The sequence below is a fragment of the Pristiophorus japonicus genome, unplaced genomic scaffold (assembly GCF_044704955.1).
Source record: "Pristiophorus japonicus isolate sPriJap1 unplaced genomic scaffold, sPriJap1.hap1 HAP1_SCAFFOLD_1672, whole genome shotgun sequence".
NCBI classification, from domain to species: Eukaryota; Metazoa; Chordata; class Chondrichthyes; family Pristiophoridae; genus Pristiophorus; species Pristiophorus japonicus.
The window spans coordinates 18503-36398 of NW_027251354.1; the positions used below are offsets into that span (position 1 = coordinate 18503).

General features: G+C 43.9%; 1 protein-coding gene across 1 annotated transcript; it reads right to left on the bottom strand.

Annotated features, from left to right (window-relative positions):
• Nucleotides 1-1367: 1367 nt before the first annotated feature.
• LOC139243278 (heme-binding protein 2-like) lies at nt 1368-16573 on the bottom strand. Its single transcript, XM_070870748.1, has 4 exons — nt 16442-16573; nt 15361-15490; nt 14215-14389; nt 1368-1533 (listed from the first exon to the last, which is right to left on the bottom strand). The coding sequence occupies exons 1-4, from the start codon at nt 16571-16573 to the stop codon at nt 1368-1370; spliced, it is 603 nt and encodes a 200-aa protein (XP_070726849.1).
• Between the last annotated feature and the right edge of the window lie 1323 nt (nt 16574-17896).

Here is a 17896-nt window from a genome sequence, read left to right on the forward strand (position 1 = left end):
TTCAGGGTACAGGGGACAGAACAATTTAAACACAGAGGACATTCTTCAAGGTGATGTGATGAAAGGCTCAACATTTTACAAATGGTGAACACACTGGGTCTTACAGTTTAAACATTCCCTTGTAATGAAATGATTCAATGTGGAACTAACTCAGAGTGTGAGAGCCCAGGTACGATCCCACATCTGACCACTCCATGATTTCACATGTAACAACTTCAACGCTCTGTGCTCGGCAACACTTCCCATTTTCTATTGGCTCTTTTCACATCACCTTTCAATGTTCGGGTCAGCATGACTGGGATAAACATAAACATAATCCATCGCTGTGTGAAGATTGAACATCCTGGAACTATATCTGGTAACAGAACCATCTCAATCTCAGTCTGTGCACCATTCATTTAAAGAAAGTTTACAGAAAAGGGAAATTACTGCAGTGATTAATCCCTGTTGCCCCAAGGAGGGCCCACCACCCATGTACAACTGGGTTTACCCTGTGTCTGTGCAGTATGGGGACTTTAAACTAATATCTTTGTGACTTGATGGCTCTGTTTCTAAACCCCAGGTTTCTAACCAGAAATGTTTAAATGTGGATCTTCCTATTCCTGGCTGAGTAATTCTCCTTTATCTTTCAGTGCGGTTTCTCCGCACTTACACAACTGCTCGATCACCAAAGCTGCCCCTCAGAGGTGGTCAGTCAGCAATGAATCTGGGACATTGGCAAATAACTTGGAATTGAAGGGGGCACCTAATTATAAACAATATTAAAAGGAACAACAGCAGCCAGGACCCCTCTGCCAGGGACAGTCAGATCTGCCAGGGCCAGAGCCCAATGTCTGGTTAACGTGTGGGTGGAAGACCACGTGGCTCCCCAACATATTACATCTGGGAATGACAAGGAGGTCGGCCCCCTGGTGATAACCCGGGACTCTCTGCCACAGGACGATAAGTGGTGGTACATTGAACTGGGCACCTGGAAAGAGCTGTTGTTTAGACTCAGCGCACAAAACCAAATAATGTGAACACTGAATGTAAAATACCAAACCAGGAACTGGCAAAGAAAAGCTCAGTGTTGGAGTTAATGTAGCTGAATAATTCTGAGTAAAGAAGCTCCACCTCACAATGCAGCATTGTGGGTGGGAGACAAACACTGGCAACTGCCAGTAGGAGGCAGTATTTATAAACAGGGTCACCATGCACAGGGCTCTGGAGATGGGGCATGGGGGGAATCGTTCAATATCCCAGTACTGGCACATGCTCAGGGTTAAATCCAATGTGTACTAGGTGGGAGGTCAAAGGAGGTTATGAATAGAGTTAAGCACATCTCACTGGTTGATGTCTGTAAAGGTAACAGAACCTTCAGAAAAGTTTCATTCTCCTATCTTGTTAAAGGCTACTTCCATCAGCCCATTTGTGTTAAAGAAAACTAGGTAAAAGAAACTCCTATCGAAGGATTGCTTGTCTTTTTCCAAGTCATTGAGGAATTCAATGACACGTCCTTCGTATTGTTGGTCGTCAACTTTGGTGTCGAAAGTCCTGCAACAGAATTCAGAATGATTACTTTTTTCTTCCTGGCAGATCCAGTCTGGAAACCAATCAGATTGAAAGGAAGATAGGAACAGGAGTAGGCCATTCAGCCCCTCGAGCATCCTCTGCCATTCAGTTAGATCCTGGCTGATCTGCACCTCAGCTCCATTTACCCGCCTTAGCTCCATATCCCTTGATACCGTTACCCAACAACAATCTCTCGATCTCAGTCTTGAACCATCCAATTGACCCAGCATCCACAGCCTTTTAGGGGGGAGAGAGTTCCACATTTTGTGTGAAAAAGTGCTTCCTCATTTTGTTGCTGATTGGCCGAGCTCTAATTTTAACATGATGTCGCCTTGTTCTAGATTCTCCCATCAGAGGGAATAGTTTCTCTGTATCTACCTGATTGAATCCTTTTAACATTGCAAACACCTCATTCTGGTCACCCCTCAATCTCCTATACTCAGGAGAAGACAAGTTGAGGCAACCTGGCTTCAGAATTTAACCCTCTAACCCGCGGTATAATTCTGGTGAATCTGCCCTGAAGCCACTCCAATGCCAATTTATCCTTTGTGAGGTGCGGTGCCTATAAATGAACGCAGTACTCCAGATACAGTCTGACAAGTCTCTGTTCAACTGAATTATCACTTCTTCCCCTTTGTACTCCACTCCCCTCGAGATAAAGGCCGACATTCCATTGGTCATTTTCATTGCTTTTTCTGTTTGTTGGCTCACTTTAAATGATTGGTGCGCTTGGATTCCCAGATCTCTTTGCTCCTCGACAGTTTCCAGTTTCTCACCATTTAGAAAATACTCCGATTTATCTTTCTTTGGTCCAAATTGTTTTAGTCAGCTGTGGCTCAGTGGATAGCATGCTCACCTCTGAGTGAGAAGGTAATGGGTTCAAGTCTCACTCCAAGGATTTAGAGATATATAATCATAGAAATTTACAGCGTGGAAGGAGGCTATTTCGGCCCATCGTGTCTGCGCTGGCTGACAAATAACTATCCAGCCTAATCCCACTTTCCAGCTCTTTGTCCATAGTCCTGTCGGTTATGGCACTTTAAGTGCACATCCAAGTACTTTTTAAATGTGGTGAGGTTTTCTGCCTCTACCATCCTTTCAGGCAGTGAGTTCCAGACCCCCACCACCCTCTGGCTAAGTATGCACCCCTCAACTAACCTCTAAACCTCCAAGCAATAACTTTATATCTATGTCCCCTGGTTGTTGACCTCTCTGCTAAGGGAAATAGGTCCTTTCTATCCACTCTAGGTCCCTCATAATTTTATACAGCTCAATAAGGTCTTTCCTCAGGCTCCTCTGATCCAAAGAAAACAAACCCAGGCTATTCAATCTTTCCACATAGCTATAATCCTCCAGTCCAGGCAACATTCTCGTAAATCTCGTCTGTACCCTCTCTTATGCAATCACATCATTCCTGTAATGTGGTGATGAGTACTGCACGCAGTACTCTAACTATTGCCTGACTTAATATAGTGTTTTATACAGTTGAAGCATAACCTCCCTGCTCTTCTATTCTATGCCTCAGCTAATAAAGGCAAGTATTCCTATTGCCTTCTTAATCACCTTATCTACCTGGGCTGCTACCTTCAGGGATCTGTGGATATGCACACCAAGGTCCCTCTGCACTTCTCAGTGTCCTACCATTTAATGAGTATTCCCTTGCCTTGTTAGCCTTCCCCAAACGCTTTACCTCACACTTCACCATGTGGAAATGTATTTTTATCTAAGCTGTATCACACTGTATTTTTGTGCCCTTTTTGATATAAAACAAAATGGAGTCCTGGTCCTTCCAGAAATTTCTGCAACAGACAGTCGGTTTGCATAAACAGCTAAACCTGGCTTGAAACGGCTGATAACTAATCAATGGTCACCAGACAGCTAGGAGACAAGTCCTGCTGAGACAAGTACCACCCATGGTGCTCTCCTATTGTCCATACAACACCAGTTCCACTCCGCCCCACCCTTTTTGAAATACTCAAACCACCAGCCATTATCTCTTGTACAGACCTCATCCATTTGATGCACAAAGATAACTGACCAGGAAACTGGACAATCCTGACACAATTCAATGCCGGTAATAGCTCATTACCACACTCTTATCGAGTAATGGCTGACTGGCCAACTAATAACCCTGACAAAAGGAAATATTTGGAGACCATGTCAGGACAAGGATGTCGTAATTAACTCTTTATCTGTATTCACTGACTGTAAGACGGAGCCAATACACAGGATGAGGCCATAACTTGGGTTTTTATTGTATAAATATCTCGTGAAGTTGTACCATTTCGAAGGTGTTCACTTAGCCATTGATGAGTGAGACCTTTCCCTTGCTAGCAAGTAAAATTAAAGGAACATCTGCCGGGCTGAAGGTGTCTGAGTTGTATATTGTGAGTCGAGATTTCGACAGTTACATCTTGGAGGTTCCACCGAGATTGCTTACTCTCTAATCTGTGAGTTAAATGGATGTGGGTATAGTGCCTCTTCAGTGAAGGGTTTCACTGGCCAGAATAAGGTGAGCCTTTTGCTCACAAGAGGTTTCTTCACTGTTGAATCGCATATGTAATCTGTTGACTACAGGGGACGTAATACGATCTACAAGACTCGACATTTGAAAGCTAAAGTTGTTTTTGTGATCATTTCTTTCTCAGCTTGCAAGCAGAAGGGATCTGGTCCTGGAAATATTTTGAAACAGCCCGGGGAGATTTTCATTAGGAGTTAGATGTAGTCCTTACTACTAGGGGGATCAAGGGGTATGGCGAGAAAGCAGGAATGGGGTACTGAAGTTGCATATTCAGCCATGAACTCATTGAATGGCAGTGCAGGCTCGAAGGGCCGAATGGCCTACTCCTGCACCTATTTTCTATGTTTTAATTTTTCTAAAATGGTTCTTATGTGATAAGATTAGGAAACGGTTCTTATGTGATAAGATTCGGGGGGAAAAAAGCGCTAATCGATCGACAGTTCTTATGTGATATGAGTTAAGGTAATGGGACCATAAGTTTTATAAGTTTTATTAGGATAAGTTATGGACTCGGTCTGTAGTGGCGTACAACGCAGACTGAGAATTGATTATTTATTTAGATAGAGTTTAAGGTTATGATTTGTATACTCGCGTGAATATTATTTGTCCTAGTTGTCCTTGTTATACTGTTGTGTTTAAAACCTTTGTGCGACATTGCAATTAGAGAAACGGGAAGAGTCACTCGGGAAAATTGTGATTCAGGAAAACAAGGATTGATTGAGAAAAGAAACAGTAACTGATTGATCAACTGCGGTTGGTTCGTGCCAACATCTCTCACAACCCAGACTGAGCCCGAATTAAGAGCCTTTTCAGGCCACGTAACAGCCAGGAGAAATGGGCGTAGAGAACTCGGTTGGCCAAGAGGATTGTGAGATCAGAAACTGTGGAAAATCTTAATCATTCAGAATGAATGCTGGAGCAAGTAAAACACCACAAAAGGGCACACCAGCCTATTTTATGCTCCAGAATTGTGGTCAGTCTTCAATTGAACACCTAAAAAAAAATGGGTAAAGTGGACTAAGGATGAAAACAGGCCATTTCCACCTGATGGTTCATTTAATTTAGAGAGAACAACATGTCTCGAGGAGTGTCTTATAAACAGAGACCCAGAAGAGGTAAAGAAAAAAAAAAGGAAAGTAATAGAAAAGGCCTGGGTTCCGATTCTTCAAGCCCACGTAAAATTAACAGAGAAAGCAAATCAATATGTAAGAAAAAAAGAGAACGTGATAGTGACTTATGGATCCAAAATAGAGCTGGCCAACAAAAAGCTTTGTTGAATGAAGAGAGACTTTTGTGAATGTCTGTCTTTGAATGAGAGTGCTTGTGTGTGTTTTTTTTTGACTGCGGAATTTTTCATGTGTCTGGAAGCCTGTTTGGAAAGGTGGTGGAACTGCCTGTTTGTTTTAGCTCCACCCACTTTTTCAAACAGAGTGAAGGTTTTTTTTTAACCTTTCGTGGTGTTGTCCTGTATGTGGGAAGTTTAAGACATTTTAAGTTAGAAACGCAGGTGTGGATTTATTCGGATGAGGAGTTACAGAGCTAGGAAATGCACAAAGGATAGGTTTGTTGAGATATGGTCCCGGTGGTTAAAAAGAAAGAGAATTTATTTGACACGCCCACTTACTTGTCGAAAGAAGACACGCAATCATTGATTACATTGGGTTGAAAGACAAATTTAGTCTAGGAGTGAGTTTAAGAACGGGGAAGGAAAGTTGCAATGCCTTTTTTAAAAAAAGCCTTTGTGGGTCTCTCGAGGTTGCAGGCTGGGGGAGTACGCTCCCATTGTCCTTTGTGTAAAACCTTGATGCGAAAGCTTCTAGCTCAGTAAGAAGATTTTTAAATAAAAGATTGGCAGTATACAATTTGAAATGGGATTTTGAGATATTTCAGGTGATTCTCCTTGATCAACATTTTGGGTGTATTGAAAAAAGCTTGGGTTTGGAAGCCTTTTAATAAAATTATAAAACAAGTACTTTGCATTCTGTGATCTGTGAATCACTATAAGCATAAATGAGAAGTTCGTGTAACACTCCGATTCTTCCGGTTTAGAAGCCCAATAGTGACAAATGGAGGTTTGTTCAAGACCTACGAGCTGTGAATGAATCTACTATATTCTCACAATGCTAAAAGAAGGATTTGGAATCAAGTATCCTGGAATGGTCGCTCACTTCAGCACCAGCCTTGGGATTACCAGATTACACTAAGACATTCAACTTATTTGTTCATCACAAGTCGGGTTTTGCACAATCTGTTTGGACTCAGTTACATGGGGACAGGCAGCCACCGGTAGCGTATTTCAGTGCCCAACTAGACCCAGTGGCACGCCGACTACCAGGATGTCTTCCTTCATTGGCAGTAGCTTATTACCCTGTACAACAGGCTCAGACAATAATTCTAAATCAGCAAACCGTTTTATATATCCCACACTCTGTCGAGATTTTACTTACTAAATGTGCCACCCAACACCTAACTTCTGCAAGAACCACTAAATATGAAGTTGAACTGTTATCAAATCCGAACCTTATCATTAAAAGATGTACTACCTTAAACCCAGCCACTCTATTCCCCACGGAAGAAGACGGCGAACCTCATTCATGTGAAATGGTAACCGAATTAGTGACTAAACCACGTATCAATTTAACAGAAGTACCAATGTGTAACCCTGATCTAGTGTACTATGTTGATGGATCAGCCTTACGAAATGATAGGGGCCAACCTAGAGCGGCTTATGCAATTGTGACCCAGTTTAATGTTGTCGAAACAGCCTCTCTTCCAGACTCCTTTTCAGCCCAACAAGCCGAATTGTTTGCGTTAACTCGAGCCTGTATTCTGGCTGAAGGACAAACAGTTAATATCTACACTGACTCCAGATATGCTTTTGGGGTATCCATGACTATGGACAAATTTGGAAAATTCGCAGGGACCTGACTTCAGGAAACACTATCAAAACTACAGAACAAGTGGAAAATCTCCTGCGAGCCATTCAATGCCCCTTGAAACTTGCCATTATCAAATGCCAAGCACATACAGACCAGTCGAATGAGGTGGCACTTGGGAACGCCAGAGCTGATAATGCAGCTAAATCAGCAACTCTGTCAAAAGGGGGGATGCAGGTGTCATTGTTCCCACTAAGGAAAAATAATTGCTCAGACCCGCCACCCACTATTAATGACGTGCTGGCCTTTCAGACATAGGCCAGTACGGAGGAGGTGGTGACCTGGACGAAGGATCAATGTTATAAAAATGCAGAAGGAATATGGGTTTACCATGACGGCCGCGTGGTGGCGCCCAAGTCCTTACTTCCATGGATTGCCCGATGTGTTCATACATTCACACATGCGGGAAAAGAGGGGGTGGCAGATTATATTTTGGCAACTTGGTATGCACCAGGTATTTCGGCAATTGCAAAACAAATCTGTGAAATTTTGTTACCTGTCAGACAATGAATCCGGGTAAGACGGAAAAAGTAGAATCTGCCTCCCACCCAAATCCAGTGGGGCCTTTTGTACATTTACAAATGGATTTTATTGAATTACCTATGTGTATGGGATTCAAGTATGTATTAGTTATTGTAGATGTGTTCTCTAGATGGATTGAAGCCTTTCCATGCAAAAAGGCCGATGCCACTACTGTTGCTAAATGTTTGTTAAAAGAAATCATACAGCACTTCGGAATCCCTGCTAAGCTTTCAAGTGATAACGGGTCACATTTCACAGGAACTGTTATAAGAGAAATGTGTAAAGCTTTACAGATTAACCAACGTTTTCATTGCAGTTGTCATCCACAGTCTGCTGGACTTGTTGAAAGATATAATGGAATGCTTAAAAATAAGCTGGCAAAATTATGTAATGACACTGGACTGAAATGGATAGAACTGCTGCCCTTAGCCTTGATGGTAATGCGATCTGCAACCAACAGAACAACAGGCCTGTCACCGTATGAGATAATTATGGGATGTCCCCAACAACTACCTTTTACAGCACCATTTACTGCAAAACAAATGGACATCCACAAAATGGAGGAAAATATGTTAAATTATTGTATTGCACTAACCAAATGTATTTCCAGCTTTCATTTGCAGGTAAAAGAAGCTCAACTCAAGCCAGCGGAAGGGAAGTGTCATAACCTGGAGCCCGGGGAATTCATTTACATCAAAATCTTTAAAAGAAAAAGCAGTCTACAACCAAGATTTGAAGGACCATACCAGGTCTTGCTGGTGACTAATACTGCAATCAAGGTAAAGGAAAGACCAACATGGATCCATGCGTCCCATTGCAAAAGGGCACCCGACCAGGGGGAAGGGAAGAAGGAACCAGAGGAACAGGAAAAGGAAGACTGAATAAGGAACTGTACGGACTATGGGGACTGATGGTGCTGGGCTTGACAGGGTTTTGCTTTGCATTATTGATTATACCAGGGGTACAGACACGCAAACGAAGGGAACTGCAGGTAAACATATTTATGGCGCGAGTCATAAGTATGCTCAGGACAGAAACTTGTCTAGTTGTTGGATATTTTCCCATGTACCTGTCCACTCAGAACGGGGTATTCCCCTAAGAACCGTCCCCTTTAACGAATCAGAAATGGTAGAGTGGTTAATTGTGCAAAATAGAACGAACCTAACCAAGGTGTCAGAAACGAAGGATCTAACAGAATGGACGTCACCAGGGTATAAACTTACAACCTTCCAGAGATCGTACCAGCCAAATTATAATAATAACCATCAGCCACCCTTCCTAAGTACTACTCCCGGAATAGGAAATCCTGAAGGTATAATAAGTCTAGTGAGCAATGAGACTAAAGGACCAGAAATGGGAGGCAGCAAGTGTTCCCAAATGACTAAATGGCAAGCCACAACAAATCCCACTGATGGGAGAAAGATAGCAACCGTTAGCTGGACAATGGTCCATAACAAAGCCTCAGGTGAGACCACTCGAGTATGGATGGCACGAAAGGACCAGAAGCTGACGTCCTATAATTGCACCTAATTTATTTGTGGCCATAAAGCCTACCCATGATTACCAGCCAACTGGACAGAGTCCTGTTACTTAGGATATGTGGTACCCTTTATCAGATCAACAAAGACTCTAAGGGATGACTAAGGAAGTCATAGATTTAAACGGGATTTGACATGGCTAAATGGAATATTCAAGGTAATGGTGCCACCCTATGGAATAGCATCAACTGAATGGCAGTTACGGCAATGGGCTAATTTAGTCGAATCAGTAGCCAATGCAACTTCCCAAGCCTTCGAAGGGGTGAATGATGAAATGGTAGCCATTCGAACAGTGGCTCTCCAAAATCGTACGGCCTTAGATTATCTTCCAGCCAAAGAAGGAGGGACATGCGCATTAATAGGTGGAGAATGTTGTACTTTTATCCCGGATAAGTCAGAAGAAATCGGCAGTCTAGCTGAATACATTAGGAACAAGGTAATGGAGTATAAACAGACAGTTGGCCAGGACGGTACCACCTTGTGGGATTGGGCATCGGGATGGTTGGGACCCCTAGGGAGAAATGTGGTACAGGGTTTGATCATATTCCTGCTGATAGTCTTTGCCCTATATCTTTTATTTGTCTTGGTTAAGTGTTGCTGTGCCAGGTTGGGAAAAACCGTGTTACCTACCGAGGCCACGACTAGAGTTTTGGGAGCAACAACAGCTGAAAGTTCCTGCGTGGAAATAGAAATAGAGAGACTATGCAAGATCAGAATGGATTAAGTTGTCCTTGTGAAGAACAAAATGGGGGAATGTGGAAATGTATTTTTATCTAAGCTGTATCACACTGTATTTTTGTGCCCTTTTTGATATAAAATAAAATGGAGTCCTGGTCCTTCCAGAAATTTCTGCAACAGACAGTCAGTTTGCATAAACAGCTAAACCTGGCTTGAAACGGCTGATAACTAATCAATGGCCACCAGACAGCTCGGAGACAAGACCTGCTGAGACAAGTACCACCCATGGTGCTCTCCTATTGTCCATACAACACCAGTTCCATTCTGCCCCACCCTTTTCAAAATACTCAAATGACCAGCCATTATCTCTTGTACAGACCTCATCCATTTGATGCAAAACGATAACTGACCAGGAAACTGGACAATCCTGACACAATGCAATGCCGGTAATAGCTCATTACCACACTCTCATCAAGTAATGGCTGAATGGCCAACTAATGACCCTGACAAAAGGAAATATTTGGAAACCATGTCAGGACAAGGATGCAGTAATTACTCTTTATCTGTATTCACTGACTGCAAGATGCAGCCAATACACAGGATGAGGCCACAACTTGGGTTTTTACTGTATAAATATCCTGTGAAATTGTACCATTTCGAAAGTATTCACTTAGCCGTTGACTGAGTGAGACTTTTCCCTTGCTAGCAAGTAAAATTAAAGGAACATCTGCCAGGCTGAAGGTGTCTGAGTTGAGATTTCGACAACCAGATTGGATTCCATCTATCACTGTTCTGGCCACCTGACCAGTACATTGATATCTTCCTGGAGGCATAAGAACATAAGAACAAAAGAATTAGGAACAGGAGTAGGCCATCTAGCCCCTCGAGCCTGCTCCGCCACTCAAAAAGATCATGGCTGATCTGGCCGTGGACTCAGCTCCACTTACCCGCCCGTTCCCCGTAACCCTTAATTCCCTGATTATTTAAAAATCTATCTATCTGTGATTTGAATACATTAAATGAGCTAGCCTCAACTGCTTCCCTGGGCAGAGAATTCCACAGATTCACAACCCTCTGGGAGAAGAAATTCCTTCTCAACTCGGTTTTAAATTGGCTCCCCCATATTTTGAGGCTGTGCCCCCTAGTTCTAGTCTCCCCGACCAGTGGAAACAACCTCTCTGCCTCTATCTTGTTGATCCCTTTCATTATTTTAAATGTTTCTATAAGATCACCCCTCATCCTTCTAAACTCCAACGAGTAAAGACCCAGTCTACTCAATCTATCATCATAAGGTAACCCCCTCATCTCCGGAATCAGCCTAGTGAATCGTCTCTGTACGCCCTCCAAAGCTAGTATTTCCTTCCTTAATAAGGTGACCAAAACTGCACGCAGTACTCCAGGTGTGGCCTCACCAATACCCTGTACAGTTGTAGCAGGACCTCCCTGCTTTTGTACTCCATCCCTCTCGCAATGAAGGCCAACATTCCATTCGCCTTCCTGATTACCTGCTGCACCTGCAAACTAACTTTTTGGGATTCATGCACAAGGACCCCCAGGTCCCTCTGCACCGCAGCATGTTGTAATTTCTCCCCATTCAAATAATATTCCCTTTTACTGTTTTTTTCCCAAGGTGGATGACCTCACATTTTCCGACATTGTATTCCCTCTGCCAAACCTTAGCCCAGTCACTTAACCGATCTAAATCTCTTTGCAACCTCTCTGTGTCTTCTACACAACCCGCTTTCCCACTAATCTTTGTGTCAGCTGCAAATTTTGTAACACGACACTCTGTCCCCTCTTCCAGGTCATCTATGTATATTGTAAACAGTTGTGGTCCCAGCACCGATCCCTGTGGCACACCACTAACCACCGATTTCCAACCCGAAAAGGACCCATTTATCCCAACTCTCTGCTTTCTGTTAGCCAGCCAATTCTCGATCCATGCTAATACATTTCCTCTGACTCCGCGTACCTTTATCTTCTGCAGTAAACTTTTGTGTGGCACCTTATCGAATGCTTTTGGAAATCTAACTACACCACATCCATCGGTACACCTCTATCCACCATGCTCGTTATATCCTCAAAGAATTCCAGTAAATTAGTTGAACATGATTTCCCCTTCATGAATCCATGTTGCGTCTGCTTGATTGCATTATTCCTATCCAGATGTCCCGCTATTTCTTCCTTAATGATAGCTTCAAGCATTTTCCCCCCTACAGATGTTAAACTAACTGGCCTATAGTTACCTGCCTTTAGTCTTCCCCCTTTTTTAAACAGAGGCGTTACATTAGCTGCTTTCCAATCCGCTGGTACCTCCCCAGACTCCAGACAATTTTGGTAGATTATAACGAATGCAACTGTTATAACTTCTGCCATCTCTTTTAATACCCTGGGATGCATTTCATCAGGCCCAGGGGACTTGTCTACCTTGAGTCCCATTAGCCTGTCCAGCACCACCCCCTAGTGATAGTGATTGTCTCAAGGTCCTCCTTTCCCACATTCCCGTGACCAGCAATTTTTGGCATGGTTTTTGTGTCTTCCACTGTGAAGATCGAAGCAAAATAATTGTTTCAGGTCTCAGCCATTTCCACATTTCCCATTATTAAATCCCCCTTCTCATCTTCTAAGGGACCAACATTTACTTCAGTCACTCTTTTCCGTTTTATATATCGGTAAAAGCTTTTACTACCTGTTTTTATGTTTTGTGGAAGTTTACTTTCGTAATCTGTCTTTCCTTTCTTTATTGCTTTATTATTCATTCTTTGCTGTCGTTTAAAATGTTCCCAATCTTTTAGTTTCCCACTAACCTTGGCCACCTTATATGCATTGGATTTTAATTTAATACTCTCCTTTATTTCCTTGTTTATCCACGGCTGGTTATATCTTCTCTTACCACCCTTCTTTTTCACTGGAATATATTTTTGTTGAGCTCTATGAAAGAGCTCCTTAAAAGTCCTCCACTGTTCCACCGTTTAGTCTACAGATTTCTTCTTCATTATCAACCACACAGCCAATTTTAGTATAATTTGCAAACTTCTTAATCGTACCCCCTACATTCATGTGTAAATCATTGTTATATAATCACAAAAAGCATGAGACCTGGTACTGAGCCCTGCGGAACCCCACTGGAAACAGCCTTCCAGTCACAAAAACACCCATCAACCATTACATTTTGCTTCCTGCCTCTCAGCCAATTTTGGATACAACTTGCCACTTTGCCCTGGATCCCATGTGCTTTTACTTTCCTGACCAGTCTGCCATGTGGCACATTATCAAAAGCCTTGCTATAATTGATATGCACTACATCAAATGCACTACCCTCATCGAATCTCCTGGTTACCTCATCAAAAATTCATTGCTGCTGCAGTTGTGAAGAGAACTTTTGAGGCACATCAGCAGACTTTCTGGGACACTTTGTCAAGACCTCACCAACACTTGAGTAACATTTATTCCAGAATTTTTCTGAGGACTTCACCTAAAATGAGTAAGTGCTGAGCTACTCCACCTTATTGGACACCTTATGGGAGTCACCAGGAGAAAGGGAGTGCTTGGTCATGGTCATCTGCGAGGGCACCTCTTGGGTTGGACGAGGAATGGGAGTAGGACATGAGGCCTGGCAGAGCAGCACCAGATGCTGTAGAAGAGATGGACATGAGGGCGAGGTGATGTCCTTCCCCCCCTGAGGGTACAAGACGTCCCTCCTCCTCTGGAACTCCTCCACCCCAGTCTCCAGTACCACATCCGAGAACCTTTGCACCCTCTCCCTCGGTCCCTGAGCCATCCTGCAATGCGCTGCTGTGTACCAGCCAGAGCACTCCACACCTTCAGTGGAAGTGGGTGCGAGAAGGCCACATATACTGCTCCATGAAAAAGGTGTCTAATCAGCACTTGAGTGTTAAACCTGCAGGTTTGTGTTGTACCATCTCCAGCAAGTTCAAATTTTGGTAATCAGCAATTAGGACCCAAATTGTGTGCTAAATCCAGACTTTCAAATAGGTTAGTCTTATTAGCACTGCAGCCATTTAGCGCCTGTTTTCACCCTTTGGTCAAAATAACCCCCAGAATGTGGTGTGTGTGAGAATGTCTGAAAACAGGAGCCAGCCCCATTATTGTTACAATGAGGAAGTCTATACTCCTGCGACACTCCAGCAGGGAAAAGCCCAACTACTTTAGTTACATTGGTGTAGAATTCACATCCTGGAATCACGTCCCGAGGAATTGTGACTCAGCTATGTCCAGTGCTCGATATGAACCTGAGTGATGTGAGTGTGGAGGTCCAGCAGTGTCCTCAGAGGAAGGAACTGAAGGTTGTGAGACACAAAACAACTTATTACACGATTAATGTTGGCCAACGACCCACCTGACTGGACCAGCCCATTAATCACAGGCTTGCTACAGGTTAAATAATGTTGGCTAAATATCTGATGTAAAGAAATATCAATCACAATATATCACCAACTAAACTCACCTGACATAGAACCAGCCGATATGTGACATTCCTATTTTAATGGTTGGATCCGTTGGTTCAGGTGGGCTGGTGAGTTCAGGAACTAGTACAACAAATACCCCGAATTTCTGTTGTATTGTGCCATTTACCAAGTATCCCTGAAGTCCCCAAGGTGCAGAAACAGGAACAATTGTATCTGCAGACAGAGAAAACACTGTTACAGCATTCTACTAGAAGGTCACCTGTGGCATTGCTCATGGTGAGTCTGAAGTTACAGGTTGGGGCAGGGGGACAGTGCTGGGGTGTGGAAGACACTCATGTGATACACTGAATCACAGAATGATAGAATGGTACAGCACAGAAAGTGGCTCGCTCTTTGTAGAGCTTTCTAACTAATCCACTCCCATGTTCGTAACCACAGCCCTGCATTTTTTCCCTTCAGCTATTTATCCAATATTCTTTTGAATATTACTATTGAATCTGCTTTCACTCTGCTTTCAGGCAACAACTCTCTGTGCAACACAATGTTTCCTCGTGTCGCCTCTGGTTCTGTTGCCAATCACCTGAAATCTGCCTCCTCTGGTTACCGACCCTTCTGCCACTGGAAACTGTTTCTCCTTATTTATTCTATCAAAACCATTCATGATTTTGAACATCTTTATCAAATCTGCTCTTAACCTTCTCTAAACAGAACTGAGCCTCAGTCAGGACCCGGCATTCCAGTAGCAGCCAGTGAGCTGAGAGAAATGAAGAGTATGGGCTTCCACAAGGGTGTATGTGGACTCTGGTTCAGGTCTGGCAAAGAACCTTTATTATCCAGAGACAATTCAAGGGCCATGGCTGGAGTCGGAACATGAGCTTGGTATCCCAAACCCCCATGTGTGGGCAGCCTCGTCAGATTCTGGGCACACAGGGCCTGCGAGCACCAAAGAAGTAGCCCATGTGGCACTTCTGCCCACCAGCAACATGTCAATGATCTCACAAACTGAGGCTGGGTCAGTTATGGAGGGCACAATGGGCACAATCCTAGCACAACCCTTGGGATTGACAATGGTGGCATTATTTGGTCAGTGTGTCTCTCTATACAGGAAGTTTCAAAGAAAACATTTCAAACAGCGAAGGGTTGTTTTATATTCTATTGTTACATTGAAGGAATATCTCATGTACCTGCAGCATTCAAAAACCATGAATAATTCTGTAGTTTGTCCAGGCCAGTCGCGAGTGCACTCTTGATATCCATTCCATTAACTTCTGTTACAATCCATTGAACGGGTAAATATTCCATCTCGTCATAATTCTAAGAGAAAAGATATTACCACATGGCACAACTGTACAGTTACTGAAACACATCTGTGTTGAGAGGACTGTCCGAGGTGCCCAGGTGTGGCAGCAGTATTCATGTCCTGGATGGACTGGGCTTGAAAGAGAGTTAGGATTTTATGATGGGCTCTTGGCCTCAGCTTCCTGTCTCTCTCACTCTTTCACCCTTGGTGATGTCCTGCACTATGGGCCTTGGTCCTTATGGGTTTTCAATAAGCAAACATGGAGAACATTAAAATCCTCCCAGACTGAATCAGTGCTAATGACCCATTGTCCAGGTACCGTGTTTCCCTGTGAGTCTTTTCCCACTTTATATATACAGGGAAATTCCACTGGGTTAGAAATTGGTCCGCATTTCTGTGAAGAAGACTGGGACAAAAAGGCATAATTTCAGAGTGCAAAGCCTCAGGCCCAATCTGTGCCTGCATTAAAGGCGTCACAATATTGATATGGCTTCGCCAGCATCCTGGGGGGCTGCCCAAAAAATGCGTTGGGTCTCTTACATATGTAAAGTAGGTGCCTTATGCTTGTTACAAGCTTCCTTTCAGAAACCGACTTGGATTGAGTGGAGCCAGGAGAAGCAGGAGTGCTCCCCGACTCCACAGTCCCTGCCATCGCCCCAATGCCCCCTCTCTGTGGCCACACCAACCCCCCACTCCCAGGGTTTAGCTTACAGCCACTGCTGGAGAGACAAGTGGCCCGATATTCTTCTTAGTAAAATGAACAAGCTGCCCGTGGAGACACAGCAGGGGGTGACAGAAACCCATAAAATGTTAATGTGGCCCGAGGACCAATTTCGGGTCGACCTCAGGCCTCTCGGTTGGGACACGTGCTGTCGGCGCATCGCTCGTTATGGACTAAAAAACGGGCCATAAACCATTCCCACAGGTACAAACATAGAACGCAGTGAACTGCTAACTATACTCACGTTGAACTGAATCATTTCTATGGGCTGAGGGCAGCGATAGTCACCACAGAAATCGATCCCCTCATGATATTCTTCCTTTGCAGCGATCTGACGTCCGAAGAGGACAGACACAGTTAAGCAGAGTCTCAGCATCTTGGTGTCCGCTCCGATCACTGTCGAACACACTGAATGACTCTCAGTCCCTTCTGGTGTTTGAGCAGCGAGTTCACATCTTTTTATAGTGTTTTATGAAGACGGTTTTGAATACAGTTTAGCTGCAGGTAGGAGCGTTGTGTTGAAGAAATACCGTCGCTGACTGATTATGGAAATGTTACTCTGTTCCATCCATGTGATGGATTTAGAAATATTAACTCTCTGAGAGTCGGTTCCCGGGAAGTCTGAACATTTGGGGCAACCATTTTGCAATTATTCCAGCTCACACCCTTCGGGTTGCCAACCCTCTCTGTTTGGGATCTACGGGAATGGATGATTGATTTCCCAGGAGCTGGCCAATGGCTTAGCCATGCTGCTACCAAGAATGGCCTGCACTGTCTCTTCCCAGATGGTGAGGTGAGGCTAGGAATGGGAGCTGTGCCTTGTGATTGGTGCAGATTGCTGCAGGTGAGTGATCAGCATGGCCGGAGTCGTGCATTGAGCAGTGTGTGAGGCTGGTGAATCAGTTGGTAGGAAATGGCTTTTGAAGATGGAGTCACTGACTTTGACCCCTGGTCTGAGGCCATGAAGCTTCTTTGGGCACTGGAGCCAGGTGGTTGGGGCGACACTGCTGGCAGTGACGGCCTCGGTGATGTGGTCCCACATCATTCTTTCTGGAGGGCCTCCTGGCCCCTGTGGGCGGAGGACCTCTCCTGCAGTGTTGGCCCCCTGTACAAAGCTGGAGTGCTGCGTGCGAGACCCTGGGTGCCCTTCCCTGGCTTGCTCACCCATTTGTATTAGTGCTGAAGCACTTTTCCCATTTTTTGAGGTGTGGAAGGGAATTCAGCTTTAGGAGCTAAATACTTCCATTTGGGATTTCTTTTTAATGCTAATTTTTTTTTAAAGGCAGTCAGGGCTGAAAACTGCATTTTCTCCCTTCAATTTTATTTTGATCAGTTCAGAAGACATTGGCCTTTTAATATCCGACAATTCCTAGTGAATTTATTGCCTTGCTTCCAGAGATGGTTGGAAGATGGAACGCCGCTTCTGGACACCAACTTTGCCTCAAATGCCTGCACTAACTCCACCAGGAGGGTGTTACACAGTGAGTTAGTGCTGGGCTAAAAATCTTTCATCCCCAGCACGAATCTTTCTCTCTGACCGCCATGACCATTTTCAGTGGCCGTTAACCCGAGCCACCCCATTACTAAGGCAACTCTCGTGGCGGACTCAAATTTCTGGGCCCTGGAGTTTTATGAATGGAAATCTTCGAAGGTGGAAGACAAGTTTTTAAGAATGTTAAAAAAGCATACAGGATCCTTG

Bases quoted from the DNA above. Each gene is read 5' to 3' on its own strand.
- LOC139243278 (XM_070870748.1), bottom strand. From the start codon at position 16,573: ATGCTGAGACTCTGCTTAACTGTGTCTGTCCTCTTCGGACGTCAGATC. The intron at 14,390-15,360 runs GTACATGAGATA...CTCTGTCTGCAG, and splicing joins ATGGTTTTTGAATGCTGCAG to ATACAATTGTTCCTGTTTCT. The intron at 1,534-14,214 runs GTGAGTTTAGTT...ATTCTGTTGCAG, and splicing joins ATCGGCTGGTTCTATGTCAG to GACTTTCGACACCAAAGTTG.